The 15171-nt window shown below is 45.6% G+C and overlaps 1 protein-coding gene across 1 annotated transcript in view; it reads right to left on the reverse strand.

The window, feature by feature from the left end:
- Window positions 1-973: 973 nt before the first annotated feature.
- LOC131694303 (E3 ubiquitin-protein ligase AMFR-like) overlaps window positions 974-15171 on the reverse strand; it is a 139989-nt gene continuing 125791 nt past the window's right edge. The window contains exon 10 of the mRNA XM_058982927.1: window positions 974-1815. Coding sequence (XP_058838910.1) covers window positions 1527-1815 — 289 coding nt within the window. The 3' untranslated portion in view covers window positions 974-1526. The remainder of the gene's footprint in view (window positions 1816-15171) is intronic.

Raw genomic sequence — 15171 nt, forward strand, 5'->3', positions numbered from 1 at the left:
TTTTGCAAGTCAATGCGTTACACTATGTGTGCGGCCAAGTCGACTGCTAGATAATCATGATTCGAAGACGAAACGCTGAGTCCTAGCTTACTAATAGTTATAGGTCTTTCTGCACAACATTATTTTAACCGTTCTATGTGCTACAAACAGCCATACTTCTGACAGGAATTGATTGATCAACCTTAAGTCGTTGGTGGATGAGTGGATTCTCTTCTTCTACTGACCCTTCTGGCCTGTGCATTTGCGTCTTATATGATGAGATTTACGTCATGTTGTAGCCTGACTTAGTGAATAACGTGGGACCAATATAATGAGCATACTTTAAAACTCCTTCATACTGTCGAAAAAGGCTGATTATCTAAAACGCGAACTATCTCATTTGTAACTAATAAAACATTTTGAGAGCGTGCTTTTGCATATAGATTCATGACCTAATAATTTACATTGAAAATTATGGAACTTGGGAAATTTATTCAAGTTGACAAGATCACCAAAAGCCTGCGCGGCGTGTGGCATGAGACAGCAAATCGCACCTCACTGCACACCACTTTTCTCGCCCTACTCCGAAGAGTCACTTCGGATGACAGGGCACGCCCCTTTAATGGCAATGGAAAATCTCCCCTCACACCTTTTAGAAGACTTACTTTAAAGAGAAACTACAAAATTTGATTGATATGTGTGTGGTGACTGGTGGAAGAAGTCACTACCAGTTTTAATAATTTCGTGTTCACCCTTCAGAGGTTTTACTTTAAGGTTAGGCCTTTTATCAGATTACAAAAATCACTTAACGTGCGAGGCTAGAAGTTGTACCCAGGACAGCACCTGCTACCAAGCTTCCCTTCCCCTGCTTGATTTTTTTTCAATTTTATTGTAAATGTACTCTGAATTATTCATGTTTTGAATGCAATTTAGTTGAAAGTTTAACATTTGCTCAAACTGATTACTGTGATATGAAAATGAAACTACCAGCAAGTACTTAGAAACGAAAACTAACAACAGAATCTTTATTAAGCTAAGACTTGTTTGTTTTTCTCATATATTGTGTTCCGTTCATTTTAAAATACGCTTGCCTAGAGTTCACTAGTTCACATTATAGTATATAAATAAATAACATCACAACGCTTGCAGTACTGTTTTTTTTACTTCAAAAAATATGCTTAACTGTTCACTATCCTTGTCGGTCCGTCTTACGAATCTCGCTCACATTTCAATCATCAATTTCATGCTTTCAGTACTGTCTCCTGCTTAGTTTACCCGGTGACGAACCTCGCGGTCGCCCCGAGCAAACTTTCTCTAAAAATTAAATTGTTTCTTTTTATTTGTTATCATAGTTACTATTCACTAAATCGATACTGTTGATTCTCGCCCTTGCTTACAGTTTTGTTTGAGTGTTTGTGTTTAGTTGTCTTTGCATGTTTGCTTATCGGGTTTGCTGCTGGCTTTCTACACGATAATGATCACATTTGTAGTTGTTGTTATTAGAGTTTGCAAAGTTATTTTCTTCTTCTGATTTGTTCTTTTTTACTTTATAGCCACTGCCGTTCTTCACTGGTAGCCGTTGCTGTTCGTTCACTGGCAGCGACGGCTGAGGACGAATGCGTTGAGGATGACGATGATGACACTGGGAAGGACGAGAGCACTGGAATCTCCGCTGCCGCAGTCGCCGTCGGAGATGTGGACGAATGCTGAGATGGCTGTGGATAGGGTGCTTCCTCCATGCAGCTTTTGTTGCGATGCCGGACGGCATCGCCTTGGGTGTAACTGCGGCCACCACCCGGTGACTGGTTCAGATCAGATTTGTTCTTTTCGAGGTACCTGCGAAGAGAGCGGAAAGCAACGAAGATTGAAAGCAGATTAGATTAACGATAAAAGAACACAAAACACGAGGAATTGTATAGTTAATCCTCAAAAAGGTACGCTAAAACCGTTAGCATGTGCATCGTTTTTTTGGGCCCAGTGAAAGAAGAAATCCATTGTTTGCCTTTTAATCGGTGAGAGAATTGAAAAGCTGTAAACGTTCGATAATTTCTATTTCCAAATCCAATTTCTTTATAAATAGAAAATTGTGGCCGGCTGGAATTTTGGGAACGTTTTTTTAAAGATAATGGAAATAACTGACTGAGAACGCTTTCGCTGATGTGCTGCATGGCAGGGAGCGGGCCATTTGGCATATGGAGACTCGACATCATTTTAAGAAGGTGATGGTTATTTGTGGGGTTTTTGAAATAGGTAATATTCAAATTACTACCACTAGCTATAGAAAAACAAGCATATGATAGGTATAAAGTTTTTTGTAGCCTAACATTTCGCGATTAGATAGCGACATGGGTGGAACAAATTCGTGGAGCTCGATAGACATCAAGAACGAGTTCAATAGCGACTGTTGGGGAGTATTTGTCGAATCACTGCACAAATATGTCACTAGCTATCCGTGCTGAATTTTTGTGGTTTCTTTTCAAATACTGTGATCCGCTAAGCAGGGACAGAAAACGATCCGAATTGCGACAGAAGTCCCACAATGCTCTATTCTGAGTGCAACGCTCTAAAACGGTGAAACCGGCGGAATAATTTCACGGATCAGCAAAAACGATCAATCAAATCGAATCACTGATCAGCATCGGCAGATCCATCATCCATCATAGTATTTCTTGGGGTAATAATCACCGGCGCTGAAACGATAGACTTTGATTCGAGGTTCATGTTTTCAGCAAACCCTAGAGCAGAAATTTGTGTTCGACTTCCGGCCATCAATGTATCAACATTCGATGGAGATCGCAAGCAATGGATGACGTTTAAAGATCTGTATGTTTCGACCATCTGACCTTTCGGAATCATTAAAGATGCAGTATTTATTCTCATGCTTAGAAGGGGATGCAAAGCGACTGGTCAATAAATTTACAATTTCGAGTGCTAACTACCACAATGCGTGGGAAGCAATGACGGGCTACAACGACAAAAAACGTTTCACCGCTTTCTTGCCGGTTCGTGAGTTTATGGATCAACCGTCAGTCACAAGCGCCACGTCGCAAACTCTGGGTAAACTCGTGACGTGTTCGGATGAGATCGTGCAGCAGCTGGATGCCCTGGGAGAGGAATTTACAAGCCAAGATCCCTGATTGATTCGTCTGATTCTGGAGAAGTTAGATAAAGAGACCTGCGCTGCCTGGTCGCAAAGAGTGATCGAGAAGGAAAATCCTAAATGTGAAGAGCTACTTTTGTTCCTGAAGAAACATTGTTGCGTACTTCAGACATGTTCAGCGTTTTCGGCAAAGGTGGGGCTTGACAGATGGAGGTAAACAAGTGAATGAGAAGAAATTGAAGACGTTGCATAGAATTGCAACTAATCAAAAGTGCGCGAAATGCTCAAAACAGCACAATACGTATCAGTGCGATGAGTTTAAGAAGATGAGAGTACAAGATAGGCGTGAGCTGGTGAAAAATGCCAGATTATGTTATAACTGTTTGCGACCTCCGCACTCTGTAAAACAGTGCTCTTCGAAATCGGTCCTTGACTGTAAAAACGCCACCATACGTTGCTGTGCCATATAGCGAAGAAAACTGCGCCAGCAACAGAAGAAAGTGGAAACATTGCTTCGCCGGCAGTGGTTTCAGAAAAAGAAGAGGAAGTGATCCCTTCGCTGGTTACGGAACTACCGGAAAAGAAGCCGTTGGCCATACACCTGCTTCCGACAGCAGTTGTGAAAGTGCGCAGCGGCGACGGGAACTACATCCGAGCTAGGGTGCTCATCGATTCTGGATCGCTGATAAAAGAAGATTGTGTTCGGAAGTTGGAGCTGCCAAAAAGAAACGGCAAACTGATTGTGAGTTGTCTTGGGCAGCAAGAGACTGGAACAACACGCGGCGTTGTCACGCTAAACATAGCTTCTCGGTTCGACGATATCGTGGTTATCACTACAGAGGCCTTTATTCTTAGGAAGTTCGCCTCAACCATTCCGTTGCAGCGTTTTAATGCAACCAACATGAAGCTATTAGAGAATCTCAATGACTTTTTATTTTATTTATTAACAGATTAAGGCCGAAGTGGCCTGTGCCGTATACAAAAGATTCCTCCATTCCACTCGGTCCATGGCCGCGCGTCGCACAGTGGCGGGTCTTCAAACAAAAGTTGGACAAAACCTCAAATGTTACCTAATTTGGCTGAAAATCACAATTTAAGCTAATTTTGAGGTGCTGAGCTCATTTTTGATGTCAAAAGTCGTAAAATATTAAATGCATTTTTCCATACAGTGTCATTGAACCTTTCTTATAACTATGATCCCGTTTTCATGATAGATTTTCCATTACTGTTCACCAATGTCAGCAATATCATAAAAAATGAAGAATACTACTTTAAATCCATTGTATAACATATCAGTTTACTGTAGATTGTCTAACAATTTTAAACAAAACACCATGCGCCTCCATATCAGCAACAAAGCTTCAAAATCTCCTTAAAAAATTTTGCGCACCTAGTCGCAGAACGAGACCATGATATTCGAAAAGTAGAGGTTATTTCCCATAGAATGTATACTATGTGACCGTTCCGAAATGATTCCGAAATTTGTACAGAATACATTAGTGAAAAAAGTATTTTTGATCTGACCACCTCAAACATATTTAAACTTTTTAGTCATAGTTCCAAGCAAATTTACCAAATGTATTTTATTCACTAACCAAGTTTTTTCGTTCCTCTACACAATGAAACTAGTTGTGCTAAAATCGGACGAAAATCAAAAGAGCAACATGCATTTGAAGTGAACAGAGCAATGATGGTTTCGGGAATGAAAATCAATAAAAAGTCCGGACTTTGCTACGTTTAAACTCATGTTAAAAATCGTGTTCTTATCCAATGATCATAAAATTTTGAATATACATCATTCAATATATGAGAAATCTAGAAAAAATATAAAATATCAATATTTCAAAAATAAATTTTTGAGGTTTTGGCCAGCCTCCAGCCACTGTGCGTCGCCAGCCACGCAGTCTGCGAAGGGTCCGCAAATCGTCTTCCACCTGGTCGTTCCATCGTGCTCGCTGCGCGCCACGTCTTCTTGTACCGGTCGGATTGCAATTGAGAACCGTTTTCACCGGGCTATTGTCCGACATTCTGGCTACGTGCCCGGCCCACCGTAGTCGTCCGATTTTCGCGGTATGACAGATGGGCGGCTCCCCCAACAGCTGATGCAACTCATGGTTCATTCGCCGTCTCCATGTGGCGTCTTCCATCTGCACTCCACCGTAGATGGTACGCAGCACTTTCCGTTCGAAGACACCAAGTGCGCGTTGGTCCTCCACGAGCATGGTCCAGGTCTCGTGCCCGTAGAGAACTACCGGTCTAATCAGCGTCTTGTAGATGGTCAACTTCGTACGACGGCGAATTCTGTTCGACCGAAGTGTCTTGCGGAGGCCAAAGTAAGCACGATTTCCTGCCACGATGCGTCTACGAATCTCTCTGCTGGTATCATTGTCGGCGGTCACCAGTGAGCCCAAGTACACGAACTCTTCAACAACCTCGATTTCGTCGCCACCGATGCAAACTCGAAGCGGGCGGTTCTCATTCTCTTCTCGTGAACCTCTTCCTATCACGTACTTTGTCTTCGACGTGTTGATGGCAAGTCCGACGCGCTTGGCTTCTCTTTTCAGTCTGATGTAGACTTCCTCCGTTTTCTCAAAGTTTCGTGCAATAATACCAACGTCATCGGCGAAGCCAAGTAGCTGAACGGACTTTGTGAAAATCGTACCACTCGTGTCGATCCCTGCTCTTCTTATTACACCTTCCAGCGCGATGTTGAATAACAGACACGAGAGACCATCACCTTGCCGTAACCCTCTGCGTGATTCGAAGGGACTCGAGAGCGTCCCTGAGACACGTACTACGCACATCACCCGATCCATCGTCGCCTTCACTAATCGCGTCAGTTTGTCCGGGAATCCGTACTCGTGCATAATCTGCCATAGCTGATCTCGATCGATAGTGTCGTATGCGGCTTTGAAGTCGATGAACAAATGATGTGTGGGCACATTGTACTCGCGGCATTTCTGCAGTACTTGACGAAGAGCGAACACCTGGTCCGTGGTAGATCGTTCGCTCATGAAACCCGCCTGGTACTGCCCCACGAACTCTCTTGCAATTGGTGATAGTCGACGGCATGGTATTTGGGAGAGTACCTTGTAGGTGGCGTTCAGCAGGGTGATTGCTCGGTAATTACAGCAATCCAGCTTGTCGCCCTTTTTGTAGATAGGACACACGACACCTTCCATCCACTCCTCCGGTAAAATCTCCTCCTCCCAAATCTTGGTAATCACCCAGTGCAGCGCTTTAGCCAGTGGCTCGCCACCGTGTTTTAGTAGCTCGCTTGGTATTTGGTCAACCCCAGCGGCTTTATTATTTTTGAGCCGGCTGATCTCCTCCTGAATTTCTTGGAGATCCGGAGCCGGTAGTGTAATGTCTTCCGCGCGTGCTCCCAGGTGCGTTACCGTGCCATCCTCGTCGTCTGCTGCATCGCCGTTCAGGTGTTCTTCGTAGTGCTGCCGCCACCTCTGGATCACCTCACACTGGTCCGTGAGAAGATTCCCGTTTGTATCTCTGCACATGTCGGCCTGTGGTACGTGGCCCCTGCGCGAGCGGTTCAACTTCTCGTAGAATTTCCGTGTGTCTTTAGCGCGGTACAGCTGCTCCATCGCTTCGCGATCTCGGTCTTCCTGCTGGCGCTTTTTGGTCCGGAAAACCGAGTTCTGCCTGTTCCGTGCCTGTTTATATCGCGCCTCGTTCGCCCTCGTGCGGTGTTGCAGCATTCTCGCCCATGCTGCATTCTTCTCTTCGACTAACTGCTCGCATTCGCCGTCGTACCAGTCGCTTCTTCGGTCCGGGCCCACCGTACCTAGTGCAGTGGCTGCGGTGCTACCTATGGCGGATCGGATATCTCTCCAGCCATCTTCAAGGGCAACTGCGCCTAGCTGCTCTTCCGTTGGTAGTGCCACTTCCAACTGCTGCGCGTATTCTTGAGCCACTCTGTCATCTTGTAGCCGCTCGATGTTTAGCCGCGGCGTTCGGCTTCGACGAGAGCTATGCACTGTCGAAAGTTTTGAGCGCAAGCATACTGCAACCAGGTGGTGGTCCGAATCTATATTCGCACTGCGATAAGTGCGGACGTTTGTGATGTCCGAGAAGAATCTACCGTCGATTAGAACGTGGTCGATTTGATTTTTTGTTACTTGGTCCGGTGATCTCCAGGTGACTTTGTGCATATCTTTGCGAGGGAAGAAGGTGCTTCGGATTACCATTCCACGGGAGGCTGCGAAGTTCACACATCGTTGGCCGTTGTCATTTGATACGGAATGCAGGCTGTTAGGCCCGATCACCGGTCTGTACATTGCCTCCCTTCCTACCTGTGCGTTCATGTCGCCGATGACAATTTTCACGTCTCAATGACTTGCCAGATCCGGAATTCAACCGACCGGGTCCGATAGACATTATTCTTGGATTGGACGTTGTTGTGTACTGTTAGAAACTGTTATACATCAAGAAACAGTTAAAGATAAAATTAATCATAGTTTTTGGCAACACTGTTGCAAGCAAAGACATAATAAAAAGTTCTATCTAGGCGTTCTCGCCTCAGATCGATTGGTGCCTCCAAGTTATAAAGTGAGTTTTATTGACCGAGTGTTTTCACCAAGTCATCTTTTTTTTTACAATGGAGAAGACCTTTATGTCCTAGCCCAGTACACGTGCTATTGGTAGGGTCCAATCTACCACACGGGGTGCACTGGGGGCGTGTCGGACTCGAATGGTGACCAGCCATTAATACCGACTAAACTCCATTGGGCTCCGCCATCATTCCTCCCAGGAACTACCTCTCGGTATTACTTCTGGGGGATGGATGTACTAAATGTACTCATTCACTCTCACTCACGCGTTTATACATCCTGTATGAGGCTTACTTGGGTGCTCTCTCAATCGCACTTTGATTCACTCTCAAACACTCTCACATGAGGCTGACTTTTGCGCTCACCTTTTACGTTCCATGCGAGGCTGACTTGTGTGCTCACCTTACTCATTCCTTGCTAGGCTTACTTTTGTGCTCGCCCCACCCATACCTGTGAGGCTGACTTTTGTGCTCACCCTTAACATGCCGTGTGAGACTGACTTGGATGCTCACCCTTTCACTCCTCTGCCACGCCATGAGGCATCGATAGCTAAGTTCCAACATACTACGCTACGACCCTCCCGTCTTGGCATGAGGCAGTCCACTTATACGCCTATACACTCACTCTTCTGTCTTGCTTCGGGGTGGCTGGGTTTACCCCTTACGCGGTTGCCATTCGCTGCGCCAAACCTGCCTCGGCATGAACAGACCATTCACTCTCTTTTTTGCGCTTGGCCTTTTTCGCTCCAGCTAACCAATCACTAGTTAGCCGTGCCCGTCGTCTGTTGCTCGGTTCGCCAGATTACCTGTAGCCTACTGGCAATCTGGTTGGTAGCAGCCGAGACTGCGTTCCACTTCTCCACCGATTGACACATCCGCTGAATAAGGGTATCAGTGGTTGTGTCCCAGCCACAGACGTCAAGCATTGCTCTTCTTTCGACGTCGAACCGAGGACATAAGAACAGTATGTGTTCGGCAGTTTTATCTACACCTGGGCAGTCCGGGCAGACTGGGACCTCCACGTGCCCGAACCTGTGGAGGTACTGACGGAAACAGCCATGGCCTGACAGGAATTGTGTCAGGTGGAAGTGAACTTCCCCATGGGGTCTTCCCACCCAGCTCGATATGCTAGGTATCAGCCGGTGAGTCCACCTACCTTTCGAGGAGTTGTCCCACTCACGCTGCTATCTGGCGACCGAGGTCGCCCTGGTGCGCTCGCGGGCTCCCCTATTTCCACGTAGCTCAAAGCACTCCTCATCTTCCCGAATGACCAGCCCGACTGGCATCATGCTCGCTATCACGCAGGATGCATCGTGTGATACCGTGCGGTAGGCAGATATCACTCTGAGGCACATCACGCGGTAGGTGCTCTCCAGTTTCTGTAGGTAACTGGTTACCCTCAGTGCTCTTGACCATGACGGGCCGCCGTACCCGAGGATAGATACGGCAACGCCTACCAGTAACCTACGTCTACTGGCGCACACCTTTGAGCTGTTGGACATCATTCTCGATAGTGCCGCAACAGCAGTCGACGCTCTCTTGCACGTATAGTCGACATGGCTGCCGAAGGTCAGCTTGTCGTCTATAATGACTCCGTGAGACTTCAGACTTCGCTGTGAAGTGATCGCGACTTCTTCCACATGGATAACTGCATGTTGTGCCGACTTGCGGTTGTTGACGATAACTACCTCCGTCTTATGATGAGCGAGTTCCAGGCCTCTCACGCTCATCCATTCCTCCACCGTGCTAATCGCGTGTTCTGCGCTTAGTTCTACCTCAGGAATTGACTCCCCGTAGACCTCCAAGGTTACGTCGTCGGCAAAGCCGACGATCTTGACCCCAGGAGGGAACTTCAGTCTCAGAACCCCGTCATACATGAGGTTCCATAGCACCGGGCCTAGGATCGAGCCCTGTGGGACTCCGACGGTAATCGGAACCCTTTTCTGACCGGCATCGGTCTCGTATAGCAGTACGCGGTTTTGGAAGTAACTTTCCAGGATCCGGTACAGACCCACCGGTAGGCTAAGCCGGTGTAACGAGAGCGCGATGGCATCCCAGCTTGCGCTGTTGAATGCGTTCTTCACGTCAAGTGTCACTAACGCACAGTATCGAATACCTCGCCTTTTTCGTTGAATCGCTATCTCGGCAGTATTTATCACTGAGTTGAGAGCGTCCACTGTGGACTTACCCTTCCGAAAGCCAAACTGCTTGCTTGACAGACCGTCCGTACCTTCCGCGTACGGGGTGAGCCTGTTGAGGATGATCCTCTCAAGCAGTTTGCCAGTCGTGTCGATCAGACAGATTGGTCTGTACGCCGATGGGTCGCCTGGCGGCTTCCCGGGCTTCGGCAACAGCACCAATTTCTGCCTTTTCCATCTATCGGGGAAACGGCACTCGTCAAGTCATCTATCTGCTCGCTTCTGTCGGTGGTATCCACCAAGATTACTGCTACGACGGATTTCGGATTTTGCGTTGACCGAACGGATGGAAGTAAAGTAAAAGCTGGTAAGTCGCTACAAAACAGACGTCCTTCTTGCACTCTTGGAAGGAGGCCAGGTCAAAGACGAAAGCGGCCTAACGGTGGCCCAACGCACTTTTTTTTGGGTGGATAGATAGGGAGATACGACGACGAATCTGTTGTTCACTGCAATCATGCTATCATCAATTCGCACACAGATATGGATGTGCACCACACTTTACAACAATACTTGGAGCTTGGTAACATGGAAGAAGTTCCAGACGATCATGTGAATAAGGACGAAATTGCGCATTGTGTTTGACGCGTCTTGTGCGTCATCATCGGGAATTTCCCTCAACGACCGATTACTGGCAGGACCCAACAATAACGCAGACCTATTCGCAGTATCTTTACGTTTCCATACACACAAGGTGGCATTCTGTGCAGACGTTGTCAAAATGTATCGCCAGGTACTTATGCACCCGGCAGATCGGGATTACCAACGCATCGTTTTTCGGATGGAGCCAGATAAACCGATTAAGCACTATCGTCTCAGCACAGTGACATACGGGACCAAAACTGCACCATACTTAGCAATCGAGTCAATGAAAGAAGCAGCCAAGGCGTACGCGGATGTTTACCACCATGCAGTAGAGTGCATCAAACAGGATTTCTATGTGGACGACTTCTTATCATGAGCGGATGACAAAAATGAAGCAATAAGCTTAAAACAGCAAGTGACTGAAATCCTATCGGCAGCAGGATTCAAATTACGGAAATGGGCCTCAAACTACAAAGATCTTATAACTAAGGACTCTGCAGACGAGTTATCACTGGTACCAGTAAAACTCTCCGATCAAGGAGAGGCAATTAATGCTTTAGGAATTCAGTGGCTTCCAACGCAGGACGAATATGGATTCAAGGTTAACCTCTCTCCAGATAGCGATAATACGAAACGGCAGATGATCTCCGACGATTCATCGCGGCTTTTGACCCGTTTGGTTGGTTAGCACCTGTGCTGGTTAAGATGAAGATCCTATATCACCTCCTTGGGCTGTACAACGTCGCGTGGGATGACTCCTTGCCATCAGACTGATGCGCCAACTGCCATCGAGCTCGACAACGCGTCCCGTGATGTTCCCGTTGATGCGGTGGATATGGATGTATTCACCATTTCAGAACAATCGGTTTACTCTGCAATACAAAAAACGAAATCGTCGTATGCTCCAGGACTAAGTGCTATGCCTTTAACTGTTCTGAAAAAATGTTCGGATATTTTAGCGATTCCACTGACGCACCTTTTCAATGTGTCACTTCAGCAGTAAAAATTTCCCGATGATTGGAAGTGTTCAGTCATGTTTCCGGTACACAAGAAAGGTGACAAAAGCAACATCGAGAACTACCGGGGATTCACTTCGCTGAGAGTCGAGTCAACAATTTTCGAATCGCTTATCAACGAGGTGCTGTTCTCTGCGAGTAAATATTACATAAGCACTTGTCAGCACGGATTCTTTCCCGGTCGATCGGTGGAAACGAACCTGGTCTCCTTCACATCCTTTTGTACGGAATAAATGTCCAAACAACTGCAGGTGGACACGATCTACACAGATCTTAAGGCTGCTTTAGACACTGTTAACCATGAGATACTGCTAACGAAGCTTGATAAATTTGGATGCACTTCCCGATTCTGCCGTTGGCTTCGATCATACCTTGTTCACCGTAAAGTCGTTGTTCAAATTGGTGACAATGAATCTGAGTCCTTTTCCAACCATTCTGGAATTCCTCAAGGTAGTACGCTTGGCCCGCTACTGTTTTCACTGTTCGTGAATGATGTGGCTTTCGTCTTAATGCGTGGAGGGAAACTGTTCTTCGCCGACGACTTGAAAATATTTTTAATTATAAGGAAAGAAGCCGATTGCCGTGAGCTACAGTATCTCATTGATACCTTCTACAGTTGGTGTAAAAGAAACATGATGGTTCTTAGTGTTGCTAAATGCTTTGTTATCAGCTTTCATCGAACGAGGAACATGTTTACTTTCAACTACAACATCGCTGGAACTCAGCTGCAACGCGTTGATCATGTAAAAGATTTGGGCGTCATCCTTGATGATAGGCTAACGTACACCCATCACTTCTCAACGATCATTGACAAAGCTAACCGTCTATTAGGTTTTATGTTCAAAATATCCAACGAATTCCGGGACCCTTTGTGCTTCAAAGCGTTGTATTGTTCACTGGTGCGCTCACAGTTGGAATTCGCAAACGTCGTCTGGTGCCCCTACCATGCAATTTGGAGCCAAAGAATTGAAGCAGTCCAGCGCAGATTCATAAGATATGCGTTACGTCAATTGCCTTGGAATGATCCGCTGAACTTGCCACCATACGAAGACCGTTGTCGATTACTAGGACTGCACACTTTAGAAGATCGTAGACGCGCGTCGCAAGCCACCTTCGTATCTAAGCTTCTTCTCGCCGAATATGATGTTCCCGATCTTATATCACAAATTATCCTCTACGCACCAACCCGTGTCCTTCGTCCTCGAACACTGCTGCAGACTGAAATGCGCAACACTAACTACGCTGCCAACAGCCCGATACTAGCAATGGTCCGTCGCTTCAACGATTTTACCGACAACTTCGACTTCGTCATTAGTTCTGCACAGTTTAGAAATCGTTTGTTATCATTTTGGGTTAATTATTTTTAATTTAGTTCATTAAGATTTATTGTCAGATGGACGTAAATTGTTAAATACAAATACAAATACAAATCAGCAGTAGAAAACGAAGGAAGGAAGGAAGTGAAGCACAATTTACAAGTTCTCGAGAACATACGGATCCCACGATATATCGCGCCCGTGCGTGGTCATTTGCAGCTCCATGGATTCTCTGACGATTCCGAGCAAGCATTTGCAGTAGTGTATGCCAGATCAGTTAACGACGGTAAGGTTTCGGTGGTTCTTGTAGCTGCTAAATCACGTGTGACACCTATCAAGCAAGTGTCGCTTCCATGACTAGAGCTGAATGCTGCTTTGATACTAACGGAGCTGATGCAGCGTATCACTGAAGCAGTATCACATCTTGAAATAGAGCATTGGGCGTGGACGGACTCAACCATCGTCCTAAACTGATTGTTCTCTCATTCACGAAAATGGAAGACCCTTGTAGCTAACCGAACATCAGCTATACTTGAGTATTTGGCCCGCAGTTGCTGGAATCACGTCATCAGCAAAGAAAACCCTGCAAATCTCGCATCCCGTGGTCTCGGCCCGGGCGAGCTTGTCGATAATCTACTGTGGTTCCAGGGAGCATTATGGTTTTAAGTCAATCAATCCGTCGAAGACAATGACCTTCTAGAAATCAAACCTGTGAAATTACTACATCTGGCAGTTATCTCGAAGCGTACGAATTACGATATTGAAATGCAGCTCATGAAGAAATCTTCCAGTTTTTTGGTCATCATCCGCACATTGGCCTGTGTTAACCGGTTCATCGACAATCTCCGAACAATCGCCGTCGACCGACGGATTGGGGAATTGGTCCCAATGGAACTGCAAAACGCTAAATTACAGATGGTTCGAGCTGTTCAGCACACAGCATACGCATCTGAATTGGAATTACTGAAGAAAGGTAAATCGCTGAGTTTCAAACATATCCTTTCCCCCCTCCACCACTTTCTCGATGACAAAGGCACCATGCGCGTGGGCGGTCATCTGCAGAAACTCCGCCCTAACATACGACCAGAAACATCCCTTAATTCTGCCCCAGAATCACATGACTGAAATGCTTGTGCGTGGATTACACTTGCGCAATTTGCACGCTGGGCCGTCATTGCTGACTGCCACTATATTGGATCGTTGGATGCCAGACGGTAGCACGCAAGAGTGTGCAAGGATGCCCGCAATGTGTTCGTCTCAAAGGTAAAACTGCTAAGCAACTGATGGGCAACCTACCACCGCACAGTGGCTCAAAACAGCGTTTTGAGGTACTTAATTCACTGGAGTCAAAACTGTCCATATTAGCGATTTCACATATTCTACAATGTTTGTGTGTGTAAAAAGCACCATCTTTTGGTAACATTATTTTTTTTAAAAATCGATCATAGTAGGCTACAGAAAATTTAACTTTTGACCCGAAAGAGATAGCGCTTGGCTGTCTTCGTTGTAGTTGTATGTCACCCATTGGAAAATCATTCAATATTAGTGTTAACCCTCCGGTAGACGCACTAGTACACAGAGTGCGTGTCACTCAGGAAATCAAGCGAAAGCGTCTTTGAACACCAGCGCCTACTCGTTCAGTGAGCCATTCACGCGAGTTCAGGAGGGCCAGACATAAAGTTTTCAAAAGTTTATAACTTTTGAACGGGTGCTTATGGACAAACAATTTTACCTTCGTTTTGTAGGTGAGACCTAGTCCTATTAGAATAATTGATAGTATAATTACAATTTTTGCCGATAGTGAGGTCACACGGGTTCAAAAACAGGCCAAAATTAAATCAAAATCAGCTATAAGTCTTTACACAGCATTCACAGCTATCTGGTCTCTTCGGAAAAGTTGTGTGTTTTATGATGATAAAAAATACCTTAGAACATTATGAATGCGAAAAATTAGAAATAAAAAAGTTATGAGTAAAAATAGGAAATGAAGGAGTTCACCATAGAGAACTTCTCATAACTCCATTACTATGAGTGACAGAGACAACATGTCTTTTGCAAAATTTATAAAAATACTCTCCTCTACAACTTTGTCGAAGACAGCCAAGCGCTATCTCTTTCGGGTCAAAAGTTAAATTTTCTGTAGCCTACTATGATCATTTTTTTAAAAAGATAATATCACCAAAAGATGGCGCTTTTTACACACACAAACATTGTAGAATATGTGAAATCGCTAACATGGACAGTTTTGACTCCAGTGAATTAAGTACCTCAAAACGCTGTTTTGAGCCACTGTGCACCGGTAAGGGTGGTAGCGTTGACTATGCTGGCCCAATCAAACTCAAGGCATCCTGTGTTCGTGGAGTAAAGGTCACCAAGGGTTATATCGTGGTGTTTGTGTGTCTCTCAACTCGAG

This window comes from Topomyia yanbarensis, chromosome 3 (assembly GCF_030247195.1).
Source record: "Topomyia yanbarensis strain Yona2022 chromosome 3, ASM3024719v1, whole genome shotgun sequence".
NCBI lineage: Eukaryota > Metazoa > Arthropoda > Insecta > Diptera > Culicidae > Topomyia > Topomyia yanbarensis.